The sequence below is a fragment of the Ptiloglossa arizonensis genome, chromosome 8, assembly GCF_051014685.1.
Source record: "Ptiloglossa arizonensis isolate GNS036 chromosome 8, iyPtiAriz1_principal, whole genome shotgun sequence".
Taxonomy (NCBI): Eukaryota; Metazoa; Arthropoda; class Insecta; order Hymenoptera; family Colletidae; genus Ptiloglossa; species Ptiloglossa arizonensis.
The window spans coordinates 6637394-6664403 of NC_135055.1; the positions used below are offsets into that span (position 1 = coordinate 6637394).

Consider the following 27010-nt stretch of genomic DNA (forward strand, 5'->3'; position numbering starts at 1 on the left):
TTAACGACACATGATGTACCCAACGACGTACGAAGCAATTGATTTCGTAATCTAAAGCTAGTTCCTCATTAACCTTAATTGATTAATGAACCACTTCCGTGGTTTGTTTGCAAATGAAGTGGAACAATCTAAGAACAACGTTCTCTGCATAGAATAATGTGAACATATATATGGATTGTTGACGAAATAAATCATTCAAACGAAATTATTCATCACTGTATTGAAAAATTTCTCGAGACCATGTTTCACTGTTTAAAAAGGTGCATACAATAATAGAAAAGAAATTCCTTCAAGGTAATTCTTTTTTACACGATTTTAAAATCATCGATTTTTTTTAAGAGAACTATGTATCTTTGGTTATAGTATATCGTGTAACCAACGTCAATGCTAATTCATCGATATAATATTGCATGACCTTTAAGTGACCTTGGACTGAAAAATTTAGATTTCATTAACGGTAATATTAACGTGTGAAATTATTTTAATACCTTGTTTGGATTAAATTAAATATTCAAAATTGTGACCTCCAATATTAATTCAAACGGCTCTATCGATCATTTATTAGTGAATAAAACCACTGTACGACATTATCGGATATGTAAATTAGCGAACAACAAATAGAACATTTTGTCTCTTTGAAATCTCGAGAGCAATTCCTGTCAAATAGTTCATTAATTATCTGATCGACAACAACCGCCCATCTCATTTATCGACATACCCAATGGAACATTAGTAGAACACAATAAAACATTGTAACGTGTGCACCAATACTCTACGATAAATAACAGTAGTTTTAGTCAAAGTCGTGATACGTGGTGCTTTTTTTTTTAAATTATTAGTAACAAAATTCTTGATGAAATAATGTTTAAAAGGAATTGTTCAAAATGGACGAAGAAACGCAGAAATATAGTAATCAACAGATATAGAACGCTTCTCAATTAACGTGCTACAAGCAATCGCTACACAGTGCGCCGCGTTGCAGTTGCAAGTTGCAGTTTCGCGAAGAAGTGTACCGCGCACACTTCAACCGACACTCGATTGCATTTTACCGGCTTCGGACTAAAATGTACATCAATTGTGGCTTCGTAGCTGTTTGAAACTCGTTCAAGAACGAACGCTTAGAATCGTACTCTTCGTTCAAATATAGAAATACAATAATAATGAAACAATGAGGCGCGTAAAATCAATTGTCCTTCTTTTTTGGTAAAGTTCGCAATCGTCGAGTAAAATTCCGCGAAAATTGAAATAGATCGCAGACAGGATGTCAGAGATTTTGCAAACAACATTAATTGTCGAGGACATGTTGGACTGAAGGCTAGGTGAGGGTTTACCGCGAGACTATTGAGTTTCTGGTTCAACCAGTCCGGCGATTTTTACCCGCCATTGCTTTTTAGCGATCGATTTCTAGACTTATAAGCGATCTTATTACCGGAGTTTCATCGTGCAGTCGCCGATCGTACATGACGTTGTAAGGATGGACCGATGGGTAGGAAAGTTGGCAGTCGTCACGGGTGCGAGTTCTGGAATCGGAGCGGCGATTGTCAAACAATTGGTTCGCAATGGTGAGCATGGGAAAATAGCTAAACGTACACCAGCATTCTAGTCGTTATTTTCTCTCGTTAATTAAATTTAAAAATTAACACTTTGCACTTGATAAGAATATTCTGTTCCACCAATTTAAGAAAAATATACAGTCACCGACGATTAGATTGATTTCAAAACTTTCTCGAGTATCGAATTTTATAGTTTTTTCACAGTATCAGCACAATCGCCATTTCTAGTGCAAGGGGTTAATATACAAAGTATTATAACAACGACATTGACTATTTATTTGGATTCGCATTTCTGTGATATAAACTCTAATAAAATTCGACAAGAATCTTAATCTCTTAACGCTTAAGCAGATTTTTATCTTTGTTGGGTAATTAGCGTCTTAAATTTTGTTCTAATTTAATTCAAAAATTCAAAAATTGTTTTATAGAAACTCTGTATATTCTGCTTTTGATTGATTTGTTTTTATTTTAAATTTCTATTTATGTCTCGTGAAATAATATCCTTCGATCGCCAATAACGACACGGAGTTCTACGCCATATTGATCCATATAATCTTTATAATATTTTGACCAAATAATGGTTTTATCTTCAACTTTATTAATATATACAAAAAGTTTCGATTTATATCGATACTGTTTATACATATTTCGATATAAATCTTTCTAAGGCATGATCGTAGCGGGTCTTGCCCGAAGGGTGGACAAAATCAAAGAGTTAGCGGAAAGTCTAGAAGACTGCTCAGGAAAACTCTACGCGGTAGAGTGCGACGTCTCCAAAGAGGAAAGTGTGACTTCCGCTTTCGCATGGGTGCAAGAGAACTTGGGATCCGTGAACGTGTTGGTCAACAACGCTGGAATGACAAAAGAATCATCGCTGATAGGTAGCTCAACTAGTCATTTAATCGACCCATATTTTGTTTAAAATATCATGACATTTATCTGCTTCTTTTTGGATTGTTAGTTTATTACGAGGACAAACCGAAACAAAGTTCATTTGAGTATACATTCTCAGCAGAATGATCTGTGATTCTCTTCGAGAAAACTTAAAACTTCTTCGAATCATGAACAGTACGAATTGTATTAATTAGTATACAAGAAGCACTTCCACTCGAAAATAAGTTGAACCAACTTCAACGTAACGATTCGTAATCACTCGTTTCGGTGGAATAACACGATACTAACGCGATATTTGTGTTAAGATTGATGTCTAATGACTAGATCGCGAATTTTATGCATTTATGACTCGTACGAGTACACAAAAAAAATATGTCGTATCTATGCAGAAAACGTGTCACTTACAAGATATGGTACATGGTATATTATTGTACTACTTGATAAAATATACTCTGCATATTTTTCCTAAATCAGCAAAGGTGGTAAATGCATAAGATCCGCAATTTATTTGTGACACTTAAATTTTGCAGACGGTAGCCTGGAAGACTGGCAAGCCGTTTTTGACGTGAACGTTTTCGGGCTGTGCCTCTGCACGCGAGAAGCAGTCCGCGTGATGCGAGAATCGGGTGGAGAAAGTGTCGTAATAAACGTGAACAGCTTGGCTGGTGAACGAGTGCCCTTTATACCAGGTTTCTGCGTTTATCCTGCCTCGAAAAGGGCCGTCTCCGCCTTGGCCCAAACGCTGCGACACGAGCTCACGGGAACACGGATACGCGTCACGGTACGCATTCCAATAGTCACTTTAACGCTAGAGCTACCAACAAATTTCGTAATATTAAGGTATACTTTATATATATATATATATTTTTTTTTTATTTTATTATATATAATAATATATATATGATTAATTTTATAAATTCTTCTTTTTCCTCATCGATTAATTGTATTGTATATACATATATATATTATATATATATATATATATATATATACATATATATATTATATATATATATATAAAATAAATAAATATATTATAAAATTAATCACATGCGTAGAATAGAAAAATCATAACGTCTTCAGAAAACAGCCATGGAATTTAAAGTAAATTTTATTATAAAAGCAGTTGGAGCCAGCATTTTGACTGGTTGGTAAATCTAGTGTTGATCGAATAGAAACCTAGTATCCAACATAGGGGAGTTAATCAAAAAACAACTATTCCATTTCTGATAATTCTGTCGCCGATGGTAACTATGCTAGAGAAAATAGAAAGGTAATAGAAAAATTCGATGTATCCATTGAAAGGATAGAATGACGATACTGACCATCAGGAAACTTAAGATCGAGCCAGTTGGTTAACTCTAGGGTAGAATAGACGAGGCTGACTTATCCTAAAATTAGGATAAACTTTTTTTGTATGTAAGTTCCGCCCCATAGAATCCACGGGTACCAAGGTTTTCGCTTACAACCTGACTGATCAAAGATCAAAGGCTATAGAAGTATCTATCCTCCCAGTATCCATCACTACTAGGAGATTGAACTCAGAATTACTCGATTCTCTTGTCATATTCGAGAATTTCAATCTCCAGCAGATGCAGGGATGTTCACTTTTGGGTAATTTTTGCTGCTGGAACATAATTTCATTGAGGATTTTGGGTACGAAACAACGCAACGCAAATGATAATAGCTAACATTGGAGAACAAGGAAATTAGGATGCATTAGGTTTATTTGAGGTGGACAAACAGACAAAGTGCGGTTAGACTGTGTTAAACACTGAATTACCTACTCCTTGAGAAATCTCCAAGTTTCATTTTTTTCTACAGGGTATCAGTCCGGGACTAGTTGCCACAGAGCTAATGGTCTCTTACAGCACGTACTCGGAGGAAGCATTAGCATCGCTACCCACGCTGGATCCGGAAGACGTAGCTGCAGCAGCCGTATACATTTTGTCAAATGGCCCCCATGTCGTTGTGAGTGTTATCATCTCCATTTTTAACTTCTTTATCAACGTAAATCGACGAATGACTGTTCCAGTCTTTGAACAAACGAGGATTCTAATCTCTATAACGAAGATTCTTCTTAGAAGAATCTCTTCGCTGAAGTAATTAATTTTTAGAGTCAGTCTCAATGGTTCGGTTACTTTAATTCTAAAGAACACGTTTCCGATACCACAGTTTTGTACAGATTGCTTTTGCGCAATGCACAAGTTCTCGATTACTAATGTTTACGTGATCATAACTGGTCAGAATGAAATACGTGTAAATTGTTTTCTTCAATATTTATCGCAAAATGCCTGTTAAGTTGATAAAGACTATCTCACAGTACACGGTATAAAGATTTCGAGAAAGAGGATAAAGTCGAACGTGTTTACCAATTCACCTGGAAGAAACTTTCAGAGTTAAAGAGGAGAAAAACTACTAAGAATAGCCAAATCTGGAGTCGCAACTACTTTATCGTGAAAAGTTATTTCTATTAAATATACATTATTAAAAATTAATTGAAAACATTATCTCGGTCTTGACCCAGAAAGTGTCACAAATACCGACGAGCATAAATGAAATAACACGTCTGTCGTTGATACACACAATATCGAGTTACTTTTGGTTCGAGTAAATTGTTAATCGCGATTGAAATTATGTTTACAGGTCCAAGACATTGTTCTACGGCCCCTGGGCGAATCATGGTAGTTAACTCGAACAACGCTCACCGTGTTGCGCTATTATTAAAAACACTATTACCGATTATTACACGGGCGATGCAATAACAAGTAGTATGTACATGTATGTATGCGTATAAGGTATAAAGGCCACCGAAGCTTGCAAAGAGATACGTTCACGCGTTATCGTTTCTTTCACGATTGTACTCGTACGCGCGCTATCTACACGGTCCTGTGTTTATTCACTTCCAATATGTTTTTCTCGTTCGACTATACCGTCGAGAAACAACTGACGATTGTGTAACATATAACCTATCACCGCTGGTATGTACATTCAACCGCGAGCAAAATTATTGAAGCTTTATCGCGAGATCTGACAATGGAAATCCTCCATCTTGCCGAAAAAAGGAGAACTTTCGCGCCACCGGAAGAACGTTACAAGAATCCTCACACGGAGGCTATGAAAGTGAGACGCGTCTTTATGCAACCCCCTCCATCTCCAAGCGACAAAATTTTACTTGAATAATAATAATTGGTACAATTATTTATTTACAACGATCGTTCGGTTAAGCTTTTACTATTCGTTCAACGCGAGATACGATTGAGATTGTAATCGAACAAATAATTCGTCGAAAGTCGTTTACCTTTTCTTTAACTATATTAGAAATTTTCCCTATTGTTTCCTTACTAAACGCGAAGCTCCTTGTACCCAGTGATTCGAGCCGATTTAATAAAATGAATGTCTATTGGATACCTGCGAACGCGATTGAAAACAGCTGCGCCCGCTGTGGTCTAATTACAAGCCACTCAGCATGTGCGACGAGATACGGGAGACGATGGTTTTGTATAATCAGGCAGTCAAGTTTGCAGAGAACGAGGAGGACATGGAGAATGCCTGGAAACTGATCAAGAAGGGCCTATTCATGAATCCATGGTATCACAGGTTTTACGCGCTGAGGGGCGACATGTACTCGCGCCAAGGTACCCTAAATAAAGTCTGCCGCTAGGTTCGATGATCGAGTATTTTAAATTCGAAGAAAAGATAACGATACACAATCTCCATCATTGTCGCGGATCCTTTATCGTGCTTTTTAATCTCAAATACCTTTCTTATCGAAATCCGGAGACCAGTATGATAAAAAAAAAAGGTCGAAACTTTGTGTCTATTCTATGCCAATATCTCACCGATATATAAATAAAGCAACTGTATACTATATTAGTCTCTTTTTTGTGTGTTGGAAAGAAGAACGATAGCAATCGATAGATGCTTGACTGATAGTACCCGTGACTATACTCTGCAATTTGGGATCTTTTTTTTAGTGTCTCACCTGTACCTTGCTATATCCACACTTCTCTATACCAGTTAGATTTTGGCCTTGAAACTGTACTCTCTCTTTTTTAGATCTGTAGTACTTGTAACTATACCAGTTGTTAGATTTTGGTCTTGAAACTGTACTCTCTCTTTTCTAGCTCTGTAGTACTTGTTGGATCTTGATCTTGTTATCATATTCTCTCTTCTGTCTCTGTATCATCGACCTCTCTCTAGAATTAGAGATACACATAAAATGATAATATCCCCGGACAATCTGCAGTGGGTTTAATGGTTTAAGGAAAGTGGTCGAAGGCCATAAATAATTACGAAAATGGACGATCGATGGCAAAATTCGACGCGAAGCTCGCAAGGGTAGAAATGAACGTCTTGTATACTGAACGATTGGTCGAGTGTTACACGAAAAGGGGCGACTGGTATCGAGAAAACGACCAATTGTTAGAAGCTTTGGGCGATTACGAGCAAGTTATAGTCCTGAGAGCACGACGTACCAGGAACGTACAAGTAAGCGTTCGATTGAAATGTTTATTGTAAATTCTTGTTCGGAAAAATATGTGCATCGACCGGGGATGGGCAAAATTTAATCGAATAAAAAATGACGGATAAAATCTACACATTTATAGAATTCAATTCTAGATGAATTCACTTAAAATTCAAAGTCTAATCTTTACTAGCCGAGTAAGGAATAGAAATTTGTTTATCCTTTATTCGTCGATCATTTCGGACCTCGACAGAATAAGCTCTTGGAGATTCTGCGCAGATTGGACAAATACGTACCGTTTTGCCGTTATTGGAAAGAATTTATGAGAAATACCAATGCTACGAGGACATCCGAACTTTTAACGATACACGCAGGATATAAGATTTATCTGAAGGAAATCGCTATGGCCAGGTGCATGCTTTACGAAGCCCTCGAGCTCAACAAAAATAACGATCAGGCTCTGGAATTATTACAAGTTCGTACATCTCTTTCAGGAAGAATCGTAATCGTAGAGTATCGAGTATTCAACGATTTCGAACTTATCGATACTGTGCCAAGGAAAAACTGGTTTCCTTCTTTTGTAAAAAAAATTACCACATTGTTACGAACTTTGAGAAATTTTCAGCACTAAGTTAGAACTTAAATCGATTCATTTCCCCGGCAAATCAAGTTTATTAAAGACTTACATAACGATAAATATCTAATGAAACTGTTTTTATTTTGACACAGCAATACGATTATTGATCGAACGAATCGGACAAATAAGTTCAAGGTTTGAAGTACAATGAATTGCAAGTTTAAAATTTGTGAAGACACTTTATATCGTACGATAGAGTATCATTTTAACATCTGATTAATTCTTTAGATTGCTAAAGGCACAATCAAGTATTCTAATTGTCTTTTAAAATGAACATATACGACAATAATGGTGTTCCATGTTATGTTTTCCTTGTGATACACTTCATCGATATTTTCTTTTATCTGAATGTCATATAACGTGTTTCCTCGCACCAGAATTGATCTACTCCTCTAAAGCTGTCCTCTTTTATAATACTTCTTTCTCTAGATGTTTCGCATCTTTTTATGTTCTCTTCAAACTTACCAACCCTACGTCGTAACATTACTGATCTTCATTTTAAACGATACGAATTCATTAACTAAACAAGCTGAGTCTTCGTGCGATTAAATAATAATTCAATTTAAAATTTGCTATTCTCAATCATCGTGCAACCCATTATGGATCGCTTCGTTCCTTCGTTACTTACGACTGAAGAACTATAAGCGAGCAGCTATTTTCCTCAATTCTACGAATATCTTTCCCTTGCCTACAACGTACCGTCTAGTTCAAAATCATCGTTTCTCCGAAAGTTAGAATCATCCTGGAAGCTACGTATCTCGGTACCTTCTCAACAGCAGCAACTATAAGCGAGAGTAGAATTTTCGCGTCCAGGTAACGACAATAATCTTCGCAAACTGATCGCTAATCGTGTCCACGCCTAGACATGTATCCGGGGAGGATAATTTTTCGTTTATCCGGGGAAAAATTTCTTCAGTCATCCGAGGATTGCTGTAAACGATACGAGTTACTTTCCATCCACATTGAAATTCGGCTCCTCTTCCATGGAATCGTGTCCACGCCTGGACATGTATCCGGGGATGGTGATTTTTCGTCCATCCGGAGTAAAATTCGTTCAGTTATCCGAGAATTGCTATAAACGATACGCGTTACGAAGTCAATCCCGCGAAACGAGAATCCTTCCCTGCTCGTTTCCAGCTTCGTCGTTGCCACATTGCTTGCCACGTCTCAGTCTGTACAGAGAGCTCTTCACCGACGAATAAGGTGGAACGTCGGTGATAAACTCGTATCCCCTGTTGACCAACTGGCCGACCTCCTCCTTGTAGATCTGCGCGATCGGCAACACCTCCTCCCGTGCCCTCTTCCTCGCGATGGCCACGTGCTTCTTGACCTCGCACTTGGCCAGGTCCGGTTTGCAGGTATGCTCGACGAATCGGAGGATCTCCCCGTTCCTGGTGGCCATGCGACCTTTGCACTTGGATGTCTTCTCGTTCAGACATAGCCACGTGACCACCTCACCGTTGCTCCTGTATTGACGAAACTGGTACCCCTTGTAGAGTACCAACGGTTTACCTTTCGAGGTCTCCACCAGCTCCATTTTCTTTGACCAAATCCGACGCGGATTGCCGAGGAACAGACCCGGTTGCACGGAAGTGACTCCGCAACTGCCGATGAGACCGTACACCGGGTTCGGTCCCAGCTCGGTTCGCGTTCGACCGCATCTCGAACTCTATCTTGCTTTTAAAAATGAACAGTATGAGCAACGACCACAAATCGCGCTAATTCCTCTATGACCGCAGCGCGAACGACCGCAGATCGGACGACCGCAACTGGTACGGCTGCGAGAATCCTGGTACTGACAATTCGTGCCAGGAACCGGCGAAAATAGATGGAACGTAAGAGTATATTTCTTGAACCGATTGAGTTTAACGGTTCCATCTTGTGAACGATTTTTAACTGAATTGTAGGATAGATAGAACGTAAAGTAAGAGTGGATATTCTTGTTGTACCGTTGGGTTTAACCGATTCATCTTGTAAGGTAGATAAAACGTAAAGTAAGAGTAGATATTTTTCTTGTACCGTTGGGTTTAACTCTTTCGGGCATAGTGGATTAAAAAATGTCCCACACTCGCTCATTTTCTACCATTTTACATGTTTGACAACTCTATCTCAAAGAGTTAATCGATCCATTGTACGAATGATGTTTAACCGAACTGAGCTCAAATTCTAGGGAACGGATATAAAAGAAATTATATTACCGAGTTATAATATTCAAATATTCGGGTTTCAGCATTGTGATTAAATGAACAAAAGTTTTAAACTTATCGAATTAGATATTAATAATCAAATCATCGTATAATAAATACGATTGTATTCTAAACGCAAATATACTATAAAATTCGACGAATAAAAAACAATGCCGTCATTTCGATAACATAAGCGATTCTTCATTCGTCAAATGCGAATTTTTTGCTACATTCTACTTCTGCTTACACACCAAAACAGAAGGTGATAAATCGCAAAATAATTTCTTAAATTTAGGTTATTTTTTCAAATATTCTAAAACAGAACATCCTATTTTTCTATTCCATTGTTAACAAGATTTTATGTCATTCGAACAGGTCGTATTTAGTGCTGGTCACACAATGGCAACGTACACCATACTATGGTGTCTACACGGTTGCTACGACAAAGCTCTAGTGACGACCGAAAAAGCACTGGATTGTAATCCGTCTAATCCAGGATTCACTTTATTAAAAGCAATAGTCCTGCGACTATCTGGTCGACTCGAGGAAGCAAATTCCTGGCTAGAAAACGTCAGTAAAAATTTCTACAAACTGCTTAACCCCTCCAGAGACAAACAGGAATCGATCATAGGAAAGCTTACGATCGATAAATTGAGAACCGAGTTAACCAAACAATGGTATTTGATACGGTAAGAATAAATGTACCTTAATACATGGAATCGTTCCTCAACTTATTCGAAAAATTCCAACGATAACTTCTGAACTGAATGCACGATATACACTTGTGAAAAGGGAATATGTCCGTCACAAACTAACGCGAATTCACTACTTTATCGATCGCAATATTGATTCACTGCAAAGCATTTACGCGCCAAAATGTTAATCGAATGCCTCGCTTGCAGGTACGACATGACGTTAGAATGTATGCTGAACGATAAGTTTGAGACAGCGATACGTATCATTTATGGAAGTAAACTAACCAAATATTTCGTGGATTCGTTCATATTACTCGGTGACAGCTTTTTTAAACGCGGAAATGTCGATTTAGCGTTAAAAATGTACTTCGAGTATCGCAAAAAGATACGCGAACTCGGACTACCGGCGTCTCAAAGAACTATCGATGTAACTGAACGAATAATCGATATACTGAACGCTCGTGCCAAAATAGCGGTGGACAAGAAACGTACAAAGGACGCGATTCGTTTATCCGAGCACGTGCTTCAAATACTTACCGAGGATCAACTGGAATTAGATAAATTAGTACCTCATCGTGGTCATGCACTCCTGCAAAAAGCTCGTGGACACTTTCAAGCAGACCTTGAATCGAAAGAACGAAATAAATATTGCTACGAATTAACAGCTGATAGCTTAAGGTTTCTTCGCGAATCATGCGATACGGGCTTCTATCGATCCTTGTATGGCGATACACCCATCGAGGATACTATCGATCGATTCGCGCCAAAACGAAAACTCCCTCGATCGCTAAAAATTCTAATGCAATATTCTTAAATATTTGATAGTAGTAGAACAATTGTACTTAAATTTACTAATGCAGTTTTAAAAATAAACATCTGACGCAATATTTGAAATATATTACTCTCTCGAAGATATCTATATCTCTCTTTATCGTTGTTCTTTCTTGTAGTAAACATACAGCGCGCGTTTACTTCAAATAACAATTGCATATACCTCAAATTTAGAACTGTTAATTTCTAAATTAAGAATACCAACAAATAAATCATTCTCGGTAATCAATTTTCACAGATTTTTATTCTGTATATATTGAGTTCTGAATTACTATTATTAAAATAGCAAATAATGTTATAATAGTTAGGAGTCTGAATACAATTTATTGGTAAAATTTACTGCAAGATTTCCTTTCGTTATCCTATTCTGCTAGCCCAAAATCAGGTGACTGTCAAATAGAAAAGTAAAAGTAAAATATATTTCTATAAGCTTTCCAACATTTCTCAAATGATGAAGTGAAAAATTAAGTTCCCTGAACCTAGTTATATTCATCTATATAAGTATTTCATTGTATAAGAGATTATATATATTATTTACACGGGAAATCAGTAAATAATGCTTATTGCTACAAAAATGGATATCGAGCAATTCAAGGAAAATTTATCGTAATAAAACTGGATCTGTTTCACAGCAAAATACCGTTCCATCTGGAATCCATTTCCCAGTGGCTTGCAACTGAATGTATCGACTCTGCGCTAAACTTCTTTCCTGAAATTAATGTAATATCGTTTCGGATATTAATACTCGCAACGTTGCAACAACTGTCCGCGTGCAAACACCGGTGAAATATCTCGTATCTGAAGATTAACGCGACCTCGGTAATCTTGGGCCACAATTTCACTCCGGTATATAAACCGTCGACGGTGCTCCGAAATGCAGACAAATTTTTGTGGTCAAAGTTCCACTGTTGTGTCCGTTCGCAAACTAAACAGGAAACCCCAGAAGACCGCCATGGATCCCAAATTCTGGACCGAGAAAATTGCTCTCATTACTGGTGCTAACTCTGGCATTGGTAGATGCTTGGTAGAATGCCTGGTTACCAAGGGAATGAAAGTCGTGGGTGTTGCACGTCGTATCGACAAAATCAAGGTACATTTAATGAGAATTGTTTGTTAAATAAATAGCTAAAATCCTTATAACGAATAATGAAACTATAACAATTTACTCTTCAATTTGAAATTCAAACTTCTTCGTCCTTAACTGGTAGAGATCACAGTGCTCGCACTGTTCTCTTAAAACTCCACCTGAAACTTTATACATCTTCAATTTCTTGATGAACGTTAGGTGAATACAGACAATTTTTACATCGATGTAAAGAATGAAATCTTATGTTTCTTAAATTGCAACGAATTTTGAACTTGGTCCTTAACAGACACGGATAAAAATGGCCTCACAGTTTTCTTTTAAAATGGCAATTTACTCGAAACTTTGTGTACTTTTAAAGTACATGAGTGTATGTTAGCGTGTTCGAGTAGGACAAAGTTTATTTCCATTTTACACAAGTGATCATACACCGAAAGAATTTACCAAAACTTACTTATTATGTACATTCTTTGAACAGACGCTTGCCGACGATTTGAAATCGAAGTCCGGCAAGCTCTTCCCTCTTCAGTGCGATCTCTCTAACCAAACCGACATCCAGCGTGTGATGGAATGGATTGAAAAGAATTTGGGCGCCGTAGATATTCTGATTAACAATGCCGCCATTAACATCGACCTCACGCTACAAACTGGCGAAATGGAAGACTGGAAGAAGGTCTTCGACGTGAACTTCCTTGGGTTGACTTGCATGACCAAAGAAGTCTTGACGCTGATGAAAAAGAAAGGCAAGTATCCTTGCGTTTGAGACCTCGGTGATTCCGAGTATTCGTTCATTAAGCAGCCTACAACTGGAAAAAGATTGAAAGAGGTAGACTGTCATATACAATAAATACAATATATTACTCTGTTTTCAGGAATTGACAACGGTATTATTGTGAACGTCAATGATGTGTGCGGAAACAAGCTTCCAATCACTTGCGATCGTCCAGTGTCCCCTGCTTACATCACCAGCAAATTCGCTTTGACCGCTTTGACAGAGTGCCTCCGCTCGGAGTTGGCGCAACTCGAGTCGAATATCAAAGTTATCGTAAGTATTTAACATTATTATTTCCGTCCGTATATGTTGCTGGAAATTTTAGTGAACGTGAATTACAAATATTACAATCGATAACAATGCCTGCCTTTTATCACAGTCCATCACTCCTGGCTTGGTGGAGACCGAGATGACCGCACAATGGCTGAAGGAGAACCCACGCTTGGCATTGAAACCCAAAGACGTGTCCGATTGTGTTCTCTTCGCATTGCAGACTCCAGAGAACGTTCTGATTAAGGATCTCACAGTTACACCCATTCGCGAAACAATGTAAAAAATGAACAGCCGAGTCGTCCTTTTCTTCGTTATAACGTCACACAAAACAAACCAATTGACTCAGTGTAAATACATAAAAAAATAAATATCTTGCAATATTTCAATCGGACGTTATTTAATAATTTTCTTAAAAGTTTTAAGGATATTCGCAGCCAGAAAATATATTATTCACGTGGTATAATAATATAATAATAAACCAAGCACTTCTAAAACAATAAGCTAAAGCTTTCCTATTAATTTTTAATATTAAGTATAGATCCTTCGGAAGAAAGATATGTGATCATAGTTGAAAAGTGTTAATATTAAATAAAACTTCTATATTAACACATAAATTGAACTCGTTAACTACTGAAGCTTTTAAAGATGAATTAACTATGTTCCATATAATGTTAATAATAACGGGGTGAAACAGATTTTACAAAATGCTTACTTCATTGATCAGTTACATATCCCACACCACTAGAAGCTTATTCTTCTCTTGATCCCATGGATCATCCAAAGAGAACTATTAACAGAGGATTAATGACACATTTTCATTTCTTACTTTGTCTTACTCACCTAATAAAATGACAAATGTTTCAAAGTTTCTATTACCTTAGACATTGAAATCCATTTTTCTTCAAAGATTAGAGATACTAATTACTAGATTGCTAATAAACTTTCAGTGAACTGAATACAATAATTTAGTCTGATCAAAAAAAATTCATCATACATCTTTTATAAAAAGAAATTATTATTTTGTAATCTTTAAACTGGTTTTCCAATGCTGTGCAACAATATTTCTGTTAATTTTATTTGAAACAAACACTCCAAACTTTTTTAAATTAAAAAAAAATAAATAAAACAGGCTTTGCAAGAAAGAGAGAAAATCTATATTCGAGTGATTCCCTCCTGTATTCTTTGACAAATATATGAAGACAGTAGGTATTAGTGATATAATCATAGAAGAGATACTTTTGAATAATACACATTAGTTGAGGAAAGGAAGTCAGGATATTCAAGAACGTACTAATAATAAAAAATTACATTTTTTATTGCCTCTTCTTGAATAGATATCGACTATTAGGACCTCTGTAAACTTTCTCTTATCGTCGAAGGATAAAAAAAACTTAATGCCAAGATGTAACAATTAATCGTCTATTTAAAGGGAGACTGGATACTATCATGGAGAGGTTAATACTACTACCGGGAGACAGACGTTTGATCTGTCAAAAAATGAGAGACTGTTTTAAGGATTCAAACGTGTGTAAGCTGAACGTAAAGAACATGAACGATTAATTCAAACACACTTAAACATCTTTCAGACAGACGATATTATATATCTGTTATTTAAGTTAGTTTTTGTGGGCAGTGTTCTGGTGAAAATCAAAAAGTGGACATTTATAGGACGTACATTGTTTAGAAGAATGCATGCAGAAAATGTGTGTCGAAAGGACGTCAGATATAAACTTGATCAAATACCTTACAGCGAGTGATCTCACGTCCATTTCGATCGGTGAAAAATGATATCCGACTATCCTGTATTGATCCCGCTAAGTGCAAGTCCAAATTCCGTATCCGACCTAGGCGATAAATCCGTGAAACCTATTGAAGCATGAACGACGCCACGCTCTGTTCAATTGATCGACACCTCGATAATCCAAATCCATTATATCCTGCATGAATCCTGCGTATCGTATATTCTCCGGTTAAAAGATCCAAGTGATCCGCATAATATAATCCGGTGAATATTTCCAGCCAATTTATCCGTATCCAAAAATCCATCATGAACGCTAATTTATCCTGTCAGCATCCTAATCCCACCGCAATTGACGAATCCTGTCTTTTCATTTTATTTTTGTCCCGGGAGATCCTCTACAACTAGGGAGAGCCAGTCCTTGTTAAGATGAAGGATTCTGTTTATTTTTCAACCCCGAACGTTATCCTCTTGCGCGCATTAGTCCCGACGACCAGTAGTACAGTTCGTACTATACCGCACATGTATATTAGAACATACACACGCTCACGATTGATCAATGATACAATTCAAGATCGAAAAAGCTGAGAGAAGAACATTCGGACGATTTGATTTCGAGTGGAAGTATAAACCACGCTATTTACAACGTAAATAAAGTTTCCTTATAGGACCACTTATCGTTCTCCTTGATCCTGAGGAGTGCTAAACATGGAGTTTCCGATCGTATCGCCTATACTAACTTATTGCACGAATCAACGAGAAACTAAGAAGATTGTTGAAAAAGCATTCTCCCGTCACGTTGAACCAGTTCGTTCCATTTTCATGTTTGCGAATCATCGATCACTTTCGCTGATACAGATGAGAAGTCTAATACTTCCGTAGTAAACATCCTTGGAAGAGAATCAAAGTTATTGTCTCAGTAACGATAAAAAATAATTATCGATATAAATTTCTGACATACGAAACTATAAGTAAGTACTTTCAAATCAAAATGTACAAGGTTGACATTCCATTACCAGTTTTGACGGCTCCGAACGTAAGAGAAAAATACGAAAGTCACTTTCTTAAGGTTTAAATCACGCGACAATAATAGATCCAAAACACTTAAATAATCAAAAAATCTGTACAAACACGTAATATGTCGAGCTCTTCGTTCCGCGCTTTTCGTTATGGTTATTTTCATTCTTTAGTTTGTTAATATAAAAACACTGCTAGCACGATTAGATATTAATATTTTTTTTTGTAATTTAAAAGAGAAAACTATGGACAATCGTTTCGAATCCTTGTAATGGATTTGCCAACGTTTTCTGATGAAAATCCAGCTAATTGAGAATCCTTGAATGAAATGGATTGTTTCTTTCATCCAATTCCTTTCCTGATCCTGAACTTCCTCTTGAAAGTATCCTTACTGTCTCATTATTTGCATTCTCATTTACGTCTTAATCCTTTTATAATATATGCTCCATACAAAATCCATCCAAAACGCATTCCATCTCATCCCACCGTCAAGCGAATGTGTATTATATCCATCCAAGAAGTAAGATCGTGTCGATTTCAGTTTTTCATTCATTGTGTTACAATCCAATCCAATATACAAAAGAAGAAAAAATACATTAGTCCCTTATACAATATGCATTAATGTTACATATAAAATTTATCACTGCAAATGTAATCCTTGTGACTTATGATATTCAAACATGTGATAATATGTCATAAATTGAGCAAATACTATACAAAGAAGTACTTTGTACTTATTTAATACAAATTTAAAACCTTTCCTATATCGATGGATACACACAAATGGCATGAAAAGAAACAGAAATCACAGGATCAATTTGCAATAATAATGTTCTCAAGAATACACGAAATAGTTGTTTTCCTTCAACATTTTTAACATATAGTAAAGCAAATTTATCTGTATATTTTCAAAAGGAAAACGTTCAACGAGAAATGTGTAGCAAAACGTATTTTGTTAATAAATCATTTGACTAATAAAAACACATTTCTCAAGATAAGTCGTGTATAACTTAAAATTTACTTCAATATGGATATTTCACAAGTATCCATATAAGTGTAACAAACATGTTATTATATTCTTAATAATAATAATTTGAGTTAGATATCTTTTTCATTTTAAAGTAGTACATAACACAGTTTTCCGTCAAACCAAAAGTATGGCCCGATGATCGTCGTTAAAGGACACTTAAATACATGAGATGTACTTTAATTCATTACTGTATCAAGCGAACAATATCAATACATGATAAATGATAGCTGTATGTGTTTTCCCAAAGCAAATTGGTCATATGAATATTAATTATTTAGTAAAAAATAAATCTTTTACCTACATTTATCAAATGTTATGCCCTATATGTACCATCGGTTGATGGATATCGATGTATTACATTCTCTAGGTATTAAGTATTATATTTTCAGCACATAGAGTATGTTGTATTGTCATCATTATATAGGCAAACAAAAGTAATTAATTTGTGTAATAACTTAAACGACGATGAGCCGTGTAACAAACTTTGATGTATGTATTTGTACACGCGAGTTATCTGTTAAAATTAATATCTTGCACAAAATGTAATTTTTTAATAGATTTACATTGAAAAATGCCATAACGTTTTACAGTTTATCCTATGTTTACTTAGATTAATAACAATGAAAATCTGAATTTGTAAAATTGGTAAATACATTTTGAAAAAAGAACAGAAACTATCAGAGATTTTTTGTTATATCAAAATCCAATACTGATACAATGTTCTCGTAACAGGTAACTGTGGTGAATGGAAATAATATTCATGCAAGTGAACCAAAATTTCTGATCAAGTGTCTAATAAAATGCATTATACCTTTTTTATCCTGCATGTTATATATGCACATTAAAAATATACATGTGTGTATTTCATTATGGCATTGATTCTTTTTTTTTGTAATATATGCAGAATAATTTTGTGCTGTTAACCATACAACAAATGTTAGCTTCATAAATATTTATGATAAGCATTTTAGCATTAGAAGCTTAAGAGTTTTACATGTTAAATATGCTTAAAATGTGCTGTTTTCATCACTGCAAATGTAAAATAAATATGTGTAAAAACACAATCAAAGGCTACATTCACATCAAGTTAAATATTGTTGTATATTTACCACTTATAGTACTGTGAAAGACAATGTGAATGATCACATTTTAATTCATTAAATAAAAACATTCACCTTGAATATAGGTAATATTGGTAACTATACAACAAATAATACTTATTAATGTGAACACTGATTAAATCACTGAAGTAATATTAGTTGCTTCTTTTTAGGTTATCATTCATAATACTTCAAAATTGTTACACATTTCAGATATTGGTGTGATGTCAAAACAAATTGCAAAATATAAAGGAATGTATTTTTTAAACATAAAAGTAACTCTAACCAGTATACCATCAACAATAATATGCGATTAATACGAGCACGATTCCTCTTTATTAGGGCAATGAGAATACGACATTAAAACCTTATGCCAGCATTCACTCTTAGAAAATCTAGTTGCTATTTTAGGTTTATTCAAATAATTAACTCTAAATGCATATTCATAAAATAATGATACATCTGAATTAATCCATGATGAACATAATTTAAAAACTAATAAACAAAAAATGACAAAATCATTGGAAAATAATTTTGGTATATATAAAATGAACCGTGCTCTAACTATACATTACGTACAATACAATTATTAAATTCAAGCAATGTGAAAAGTAATAATTTTATAATTTGTACAAATTCGATTTGGATTGGAAGGTGTCTTTAAGTGAAATTCAAATCAGTAATAATGAAACATGGTAAAGCAAATATTGATAAGCCTTTACTTATATTACCATGTGAAACATATACGTACACACTAGTCGTATGAACGAGATCTGGAGCGAGATCTTGATCGCGAGTAATTACGCCGTAATGGTGAATAGGTAGGTGAACCACGACGCCGTGGGCTATAGCTTCGTGAGTGACTTCGACCCCTCTCTCTATCTTCACTGCGCCCCCTATCGCCACTGCTATGATCTTCTTTCACGCGAATATAGGCTACTTCACCCTAGAAAATGAAAATACAAAAACATTTAGTGCGTAGAATATGCATCATCATTTGCATTATACTAATTGAAAATTAAATTGTGTCTAGTGCCTTTTGTTATATTTGTAATAGTATATACAAATAGTCTTATATTGGGAGAACACCAAAATATTCATTAGGAAGAAATATAACATAATTTTCTAAATATAATGCATGAATTTGCATATATATAATTTAGTATATTGTACCTCATGGGACCTAAATCTTGAATCATCTAACTTCTTCACAGCATATTTCATATCTTCGTATCGTAAGAATTCAACAACTCCAGTGCCATCTTTATAAACATCAGCAAAGCAAACATCACCAGCTTCACGCATGTGATCCTTTAAATCTTGCCAACTACCAGATGGAGGTAAACCAGTAACAAGAACTCTATATTGAGATCTTCTTGCAGGTGGTCCACGACCTCGAGAATTACTCATTTCACCTCGACCACCTCTTCCACTATCACCTGCTCCACGTCCACCACGGAAATTGTTACTAGGACCACCACCTCTTGGAAACTCAACCCGTAATCTATAACCATCATAATCATATCCATCCCTTGCGTGTACTGCATCCTCAGCATCTCTGAAAAAAATATAACACTCGCTTTACATATATTATAAAAATCATTTTCAAGAAACCTTCAATGTAACCTTGACCTACTCCCATAAATTTGTTTACATGTTAAATATGTTAATGATTACAATTTTAATTATCAAGATATAAGAATATAATTAATAAGTTTCTTAATTTGGAGATAAAAAAACGAAGGGAAAACGAGGGGAAAAAGAGAAACAGTAAAAGGATAAATACGATATTCAATGATACCATAGTAGACCCAAAAATTGAAAAATTTTTATTCAATTACAATCTGTCGAACATACCTTGGATCATCAAATTCGACGAAAGCGAACGGTGGACCTCTACGATTTTTTAAATCAACAAAGATAACTTTACCAAACTTGTAGAACAGATCTTGAATATCTTTCGTTCTTATGTCAGGCGGTAAATTGCCCACGTAAATTCTACATTCGTTTCTACCACCGTGGGACATATTCACAGTTTTTATTATTGTTTAACGTATACAAGACACAAACAAAAACACTTTAAACCAATTTTAATCGTCCTCAAGTCCTACACTCTCTTTATTGATGAAACAAACAAGATGGTGGTACCGGTCGAGGAGAAGCGTGATCACGAAAGGCACAGAAAGTCAAGAACGCTAAACGAACATAAACGAACCTATCAGACATTTTTATATAGCTAACAACCAATTATGTATCGTATCATGCATCATTCTTTTTTCTCCCGCCAATCAGTAGTTCATATTTAAAAGATCTAATTTTATTCCATTATTTCAAATTTACATAATGTATTAAACCGAACAGTTCTTTTACCACATATATAGAAAGGCATATAATTCAAATTAAAAAGCGAATTTCATATTGTGGTGTGTGTATGTATGTGTATATATATTCTTTTGTAAATTGTTTTATGAATTATATAATGTAATATTTGATTACAATATGAAATATGTTTCACACCCGATACAACTATTTGCATTAAAAAATCTATGATTCAAAATAAAATATCTATTCATTAGAAAAAATTAGTATCAAATGAAATAAAAATAATTATAATAATTTCAGAATATACAAACACTTGTAATATTAGCAATGTTAAATATTTTAATCGAATATTCTACTCAATAAGTTAGGTATTTAATTCTTTCAAATTTTTTGAGTTGGCTTTTGAGTATAGTATCGCGGATTAGTCATATGTAGGCACAAACGAGGTATACAATAAATTTACCAACAATGGAAGATTATCTTGCACAACCATTTCAATAACAAATTAAAAAATATTGATTCAGAATAGAATAAAATTTCAACGCTATTAGCAGCAATAATTAAAATAAACGGCTTCAAAAAATATTCTACCTTAGATGCGATATCTATCCTATTAGTCTCAGAAAATATTCTAACAAACTTATGATGTTCGCCACTAGTTAAATGGTTAGTCCAGGCGGCTCATCAATCGTAGAATACATTGTTCGTTTCAGTTCCCTTGTCTGGGGTAGTATTCAAAAAGTAAATAAATAAAATTTACATCTACGTGCAATTGTAGATGGCAGTGCTGCGAGTATACATCTGTTAAATCTTGTTTACATTTATTATTTTAACCTCAAAATGTAATAAACTAGTTATCTCGTTTATTGTCTTTTTGTAGTAAAATTATTTTATTGTAAAGGCAATAATAATAATGTTAATTATGATACAACCATTTACTGTATTTTGTAGTTTTATATTTCTGAATAATTAGCAGTTACAGCACTATGCTTTAAATAATGTATAAATACATGTAAGCAATCTTGTAAATATAATAATGGCATTCTCATTTCGTATTGGCACCAAATGGTGTCATGATTTTCCAAAACTGGCTAGAGAATCAGGATTTTATTTCAATACACATAGATCCAGAGTACGGGTAGATTGGAATTGTATAAGTATGTAGCTTAAATATTTACAATATGTTTCTTTCAGTAACTTTATTACATTACAACTGATTTATTACATGATTCTAGGTAATATGAATATAGATCGAATTATCAGAGAAAGAGATTTTCATGCCATTGATAACAATATAAACAATGTAATAGATTATTCTTTAGAAAATGAATATGATGTTAAGATCTTGGATCCGAATTTTGTAAAACTCTTTCGACTTGCACAGCTGGCAGTTGAATACTTATTATATTGCAAGGAATACTTAGACCACAGTGTAATAATATTAAAAGATGAATTAAAATTAAAAATAGAAGAAAATGTTAAATTGAAAAAGGAAATAGCTACTTTAGAAGACCTAGCCAAGAATTTGAAAGAAAAAGTAAAGGATAGGAGTAAACTAATGGAAACCAAAATTGGAGATTGCAATGGTGAAATATATAAAGTAATAAAATTATAAATTTTATTCTATTATAATCAGAGCTTTTTTACAATATACGTGTAACAAAATGTACTAATACAAATTTTATTAAAGATAATCTTCAAAATTACATTTTCTTCTAAAAAAAGTACTGATTATAATAATACGAAAATGTTGTTTTATTTTTGAAAGTAAAATAAATTTAAATTATTTTTGTAGTGTCCTCATTGTCCAAAAACTTTTATATCTTCAATGTTTGTAAGCGCTCACATTTTACGTCGACATACATATGTGTCAGATTTATGTGTAACTTCCTCTCCTATACATGAGCATTACCGTAATGAAACTGAAAAATTGTATAATGAAATAAAAAATTTAAAAGAAAGATTAAATGAAACAGAGAGAGTAATAAGAAATGAATCTGAAAATATTGTTGATAAAAAGACTGTAGATTATGACAAAAAGTTACAGGAAAATGAAATTGAAAATTTCAAACACGATATTAATAAATCTGAAGAACATCAAGAATACAAAGAATATCAAGAGGAAATAAAAAATTTGAAAACTATACTTTTCGATGAAATACATGTAAGTACATGAAATTTAAATTTTCAAAGTTTCTGTATGTTTTGAATAATAAATATTTTAACAGAATTTAAGACAAAAAGAAAAAATGATGTATGAACGAACATCAGAAACAAATGTACAAACATTAATGAATCAACAAGAAAAAGAATTTCAGAAATTAAGAAATCAGTTGTTTGAAAAAGTAAGTACAAAATTTGTCGATGAAATGTATTTGAGCAACTAATTTTAAAATTTAATTTTATAGCTAACTCCTGACATAGAAAGCATGCATGCAAAATTATATGCACAGGAAAATTATTGGAGATCCAAAATTGAACTCTTAGAAAACCAGCATCAGAAAGATGTTGAAAGACTCACTACAGAGGTTAAATTGACACAAAAAGCAGCTGATAATATAAAAGTTGAATATGAATCTAAAGTCAATGATTTAGAACGTCAAACTGCAAATCAATCAAATATTTTAATTGAACAAAGTAAACGTTTACAATCTCTATCGTTTGAAATAAATACTTCCCAATTAAATGAAAAAAGTAAGAATCTTGAAAACAATTTATCAACAAAGAGCAATCAATCTGTAATGTTAAGTCAGACTAATGAAATTGTAAAGAAACCAGATGAAATTGGTTTGAAACAAAAAGATCATGAAGAAAAAAAAATAGAACATATAATTGCTAAAAATATAGATAGTACTACAGTATTTCCATTAGCATTGCAAAATAAATTCTCAAGAAGTGTACATACCTTATATTCTGAAAACAAACCTATTATTTATAAAGATAAAACAATTAGTAACCAAAATAATATAAAAAGATTGAAAAGTACAAAATTTGAGAATAAAAAAAGTGTGGAAAAAGATCTGAAAAATTGCAGTTTGAGTGATATATCAGTGTCTGAAGAATCAGTGTCTAAAAATGGAATTAATTATGAAACAAAGCATACAAATTATGAGTTAAATGATCAATTAATCATAAAGACTGATTTTAATAAATCTGGTACAAATGAGTCAGAGAATACTGCACATAGAAATATATCTCGGAAATACTTATCTAATATGAAAAATAAAGAAAAATCAGAAGTGGTAGAAAATGATCCAACTTCTGAAACAAATTCAGAGTCCATTATTTCTGATTTACACACACAATCAGAATCAGAAAGTATTACTGTAATTAATCATAATTCTCCAATACATGAACCTAAAACATATCCACTACTTTTTCTGAAACCTAGCAAGTCAATACAGCACAATTCTTTTCACAAAATATTACAGACAAATTTACAAGATGCATTTGAACAAAAATTAAGAGATTTAGGAATAGATCCAGAATGGCAAGGAATACCCAAAATTACTTTTAAACACAAAATGGACATTTTAAAACATCATCAAAAAATTACTATGAAAGTAATAAAAATGTTTATAAGATATTATTTTATTAACTAAATTTTTTGCTTATAGCTTTTTAAATTTAAAAACTTTTTTTCAGAAATTTCCAAAATATAATCAGATAAAATTAAAAATAGTTGAGGAAGTTCTTAATATAATATCTAAAAAGAAAAAAGTAATAAAAAATATCAAACATGCAGAACAAATGCCTTTGCATAAATTAGTAACTGACTCTAAATCAATAACAACAAAAACATTTAATAATAAAAATGATCCTGGTAATTACTGTATTTTATATATTATTTTACTAATTAGAAAAATACTTATTAAAATTATATTTTTGCTTTTCCAGGTAGTTACGTTTCTGCATTACAAGAACATGATATAATGTCAAATAAATTGCATTCTACTCTAGAAATTGATCATTCTGTTCAAAATAATAATATGAGTGAATCATCACCTATAAAGTCTACAAAGGTTGCAAGCTATAAAGACATACAAAGTTTAATAAAACTTTCTCCAAATTCAATAAAATCTTTAGAAAGCATGTGGCATATGAATTCGCAAAAAATGTGTACAAAAAATGATTCTTTGAATAAAATGCAAGCTCTATTTGAGAATGATAGTCCGAGTAATTCAAATATACGACCGGAGTTACAAAATATTTCAATATCTCCGAAGTATAGTAAAAGTGTTTTGAAATCTACAAGCGGTTCAACAAGTAGTTTAACGAAAAAAAAAGTTATTTTCGATTTAGCGAATGAAAAAGATAGAAAATCATTATTTGAACATGATATTGAAAAAGAAGAATTAAATTATAGTAATCGGAATACTTCAAGGTATATAAATTACATGTATTCCATTTTAAAAATTAATATTAATAATTTTTTTGAAAAACAATTTTACATACAAATTGTACATACTATTACATTTGCTTAGCATTTCTGATGAAAAAAAGCATTTATCCAAGAGAGAGAATTACAAAAGTATAAGTAACATTACACTAAAGACTGCTCAAAGTGATAAAATTGCAGAAATATCAAAAAAACTTGAAGCACGGGTAATATGTTAGAAAATTTACTTAAAAATTTTTTTTAAATGTTAAATAATGTGAAAAATGAATATGTTATTTCAGTTAAGCATGGTGAGGCAAAAACCTGTAGGATCAGTTGAAACAATATTTTCTTCAAAGTATATTCAAGATAGAGAAAATCACACTAGTGACAACAAGCAAATGAATTCAACAAGTATAAGTTCTCTTTTAGAAAGTCCATTTAAAGCATTAGCATTCAATCCCAAAGTCATAAATGATTCATTACCACAAGCAGCACCACGTAATTTAAAGAATAAAATATCTGAAACCTTACATTCAGAGTCAATATCAGAAATTTCAGATTTAGATTCTGATATAGATAAAATCTTAAAATTAGAATAATCATCCACGAGACATAATTATTATAAATAAAATGCAGTTTTATGATATGAATTCGTAAAGATTAAAGATCGTATAAGTTTCTTTTCCTCGTGCTAAAAAAAGATTTTTCAATTAAAAACTCAATACAATATAATGCCTTGATAACTATTACAATAATGCTAAGTGATCATTTTCTATTTATTTATTTAGTCTAATTCCCAAAACCAAAGAATCACCACATGATGTACAGTTAATATTTATTTTATTTATTGTATAAAACTTTTCTACAGAAAATAAATAAATTTTAACAAATTAAAAATGTTTACTAGATTGCGTATAGTAATGTTACTATTATAGGTATTAAAACAGGATTTAAAGAAATAAATTAACGCGTATAAAAAAGAGCTGCATTGGATATAAGTTATAAAAATATGCAAACCTCCAAAACTTTGCTGAATAAAAAAACATTTATGTTTACAATGAAAGCTATAACATATAAATTAATTATTTTCTTTTACTTTTTATTAATTCTAAACAAATAATTATATGAAAAGTAAAATGAAATAGTTGATTGAAAGGAAAAATTTTTTGACGTATTCATTTATTTATTATCTATCTTAGTTTATTACATAACAGAAGCAATAATACAACACATTTTGATTCACAAAATAATAACAAAATTTCTATTTATAGAACATTTTATGGGTGAGCAAAAGTATTGGCTCATGATGATAAATGTATTTGTTTAAAAAATTTCCGATCGTCATTTTAGAATATAGGTAGGAGAATTCCCCAATTGTCATTTCTACTAACCGTCATTCTAAAGATTAGTTGACTAACAACAAAAAAAGTAAAAAAAATTACTAATGTCGAAAAAAGCAAAAGAAACTACAAATGAAGAAAAAAAATAATATTAAATTTACATATAACGTAAGGATCTTATACTGAAATAGTATTAAAAGCTGCCGGATATTCTGTGTTGCACGATGAAAATTTAAAATTGAGAAAAGGATTTACTAAAGAATTTATAATGAAGAATTCTACACTTTAGTAAAACGTACTGTTTTCAGATGAAAGTAAATTTGATCTATTTAAATCAGATAGTAGAATATTGGTTTGGAGGAAACTAAATACTGAATTGGATTTACAAAATCGACTGTAAAATATGAAGGTGATGGAGTTATGAGTTTTATGGCAGCATCTAAGATTGGTGAATTAATTTTTATATATGGACAATTTAATATTATAGACAAATACGCACTTTTAAATATATTAGAATAAAATTGAAACTCCTGCGGAATTTCTATTATCAACAAGATCGCGATTCAAAACACACCACTTATATCATACGTCATTGAATCATTCATAATATTGTTCATACTCTAAATACACCACCTTGTACTCCAGACATGAATCCTGACGGACATATCTGAAATAAATTAGAGAAAAGG

General features: G+C 33.2%; 5 protein-coding genes across 20 annotated transcripts; 4 read left to right on the forward strand and 1 right to left on the reverse strand.

Annotated features, from left to right (window-relative positions):
* The first annotated feature begins 972 nt into the window (after window positions 1–972).
* On the forward strand, window positions 973–6318 carry LOC143150741 (farnesol dehydrogenase-like). Its single transcript, XM_076319203.1, has 6 exons — window positions 973–1319; window positions 1395–1562; window positions 2222–2434; window positions 2978–3228; window positions 4272–4418; window positions 5094–6318. Exons 2-6 carry the CDS (start codon window positions 1475–1477, stop codon window positions 5133–5135), a joined length of 741 nt encoding a protein of 246 aa, XP_076175318.1. The 5' UTR covers window positions 973–1319; window positions 1395–1474; the 3' UTR covers window positions 5136–6318.
* A 476-nt stretch (window positions 6319–6794) lies between these two features.
* On the forward strand, window positions 6795–11463 carry LOC143150648 (uncharacterized). The gene is made up of 5 exons (XM_076319098.1): window positions 6795–6938; window positions 7071–7112; window positions 7169–7390; window positions 10114–10427; window positions 10641–11463. Exons 1-5 carry the CDS (start codon window positions 6795–6797, stop codon window positions 11245–11247), a joined length of 1329 nt encoding a protein of 442 aa, XP_076175213.1. The 3' UTR covers window positions 11248–11463.
* Window positions 11464–11489: 26 nt separating this feature from the next.
* On the reverse strand, window positions 11490–20455 carry Sf2 (splicing factor 2). Of its 16 annotated transcripts, none has more exons than XR_012993151.1 (7): window positions 20136–20455; window positions 19452–19836; window positions 19030–19224; window positions 15137–18207; window positions 14106–14180; window positions 12803–13694; window positions 11490–12515 (listed from the first exon to the last, which is right to left on the reverse strand). XR_012993151.1 is itself a non-coding variant. In XM_076319201.1 (4 exons), the coding sequence occupies exons 1-3, from the start codon at window positions 20303–20305 to the stop codon at window positions 19033–19035; spliced, it is 747 nt and encodes a 248-aa protein (XP_076175316.1). In that variant the 5' UTR covers window positions 20306–20455; the 3' UTR covers window positions 11490–18207; window positions 19030–19032. The 16 variants fall into 16 exon arrangements, 1 of the variants encoding a protein (XP_076175316.1); XR_012993153.1 differs by having other exon boundaries at window positions 12803–13699; XR_012993149.1 differs by having other exon boundaries at window positions 14270–18207.
* On the forward strand, window positions 11894–13773 carry LOC143150742 (farnesol dehydrogenase-like). Its single transcript, XM_076319204.1, has 4 exons — window positions 11894–12354; window positions 12827–13091; window positions 13221–13393; window positions 13500–13773. The coding sequence occupies exons 1-4, from the start codon at window positions 12139–12141 to the stop codon at window positions 13671–13673; spliced, it is 828 nt and encodes a 275-aa protein (XP_076175319.1). The 5' UTR covers window positions 11894–12138; the 3' UTR covers window positions 13674–13773.
* A 795-nt stretch (window positions 20456–21250) lies between the features above and the next one.
* On the forward strand, window positions 21251–25743 carry Dzip1 (DAZ interacting zinc finger protein 1). The gene is made up of 9 exons (XM_076319200.1): window positions 21251–21757; window positions 21836–22200; window positions 22396–22764; window positions 22829–22945; window positions 23009–24163; window positions 24246–24423; window positions 24498–24984; window positions 25085–25205; window positions 25281–25743. Exons 1-9 carry the CDS (start codon window positions 21637–21639, stop codon window positions 25578–25580), a joined length of 3213 nt encoding a protein of 1070 aa, XP_076175315.1. The 5' UTR covers window positions 21251–21636; the 3' UTR covers window positions 25581–25743.
* The last annotated feature ends 1267 nt before the right edge of the window (window positions 25744–27010 follow it).

Excerpts from the sequence above, each read along its gene's own strand:
- LOC143150741 (XM_076319203.1), top strand. The coding sequence starts at position 1,475 with ATGGACCGATGGGTAGGAAAGTTGGCAGTCGTCACGGGTGCGAGTTCT. Across the intron at positions 1,563-2,221 it reads CAAACAATTGGTTCGCAATG|GCATGATCGTAGCGGGTCTT; the intron begins GTGAGCATGGGA and ends AATCTTTCTAAG. Across the intron at positions 3,229-4,271 it reads GAACACGGATACGCGTCACG|GGTATCAGTCCGGGACTAGT; the intron begins GTACGCATTCCA and ends TTTTTTCTACAG.
- LOC143150648 (XM_076319098.1), top strand. The coding sequence starts at position 6,795 with ATGAACGTCTTGTATACTGAACGATTGGTCGAGTGTTACACGAAAAGG. Across the intron at positions 6,939-7,070 it reads GACGTACCAGGAACGTACAA|ATGAATTCACTTAAAATTCA; the intron begins GTAAGCGTTCGA and ends ATTCAATTCTAG. Across the intron at positions 7,391-10,113 it reads AGGCTCTGGAATTATTACAA|GTCGTATTTAGTGCTGGTCA; the intron begins GTTCGTACATCT and ends TCATTCGAACAG.
- LOC143150742 (XM_076319204.1), top strand. The coding sequence starts at position 12,139 with ATGCAGACAAATTTTTGTGGTCAAAGTTCCACTGTTGTGTCCGTTCGC. Across the intron at positions 12,355-12,826 it reads GTCGTATCGACAAAATCAAG|ACGCTTGCCGACGATTTGAA; the intron begins GTACATTTAATG and ends TTCTTTGAACAG. Across the intron at positions 13,394-13,499 it reads AGTCGAATATCAAAGTTATC|TCCATCACTCCTGGCTTGGT; the intron begins GTAAGTATTTAA and ends CTTTTATCACAG.
- Sf2 (XM_076319201.1), bottom strand. The coding sequence starts at position 20,305 with ATGTCCCACGGTGGTAGAAACGAATGTAGAATTTACGTGGGCAATTTA. Across the intron at positions 19,837-20,135 it reads GTCGAATTTGATGATCCAAG|AGATGCTGAGGATGCAGTAC; the intron begins GTATGTTCGACA and ends TATTTTTTTCAG. Across the intron at positions 19,225-19,451 it reads CAAGATTTAGGTCCCATGAG|GGTGAAGTAGCCTATATTCG; the intron begins GTACAATATACT and ends TTCATTTTCTAG.
- Dzip1 (XM_076319200.1), top strand. The coding sequence starts at position 21,637 with ATGGCATTCTCATTTCGTATTGGCACCAAATGGTGTCATGATTTTCCA. Across the intron at positions 22,201-22,395 it reads GCAATGGTGAAATATATAAA|TGTCCTCATTGTCCAAAAAC; the intron begins GTAATAAAATTA and ends TTATTTTTGTAG. Across the intron at positions 24,164-24,245 it reads ATCAAAAAATTACTATGAAA|AAATTTCCAAAATATAATCA; the intron begins GTAATAAAAATG and ends ACTTTTTTTCAG.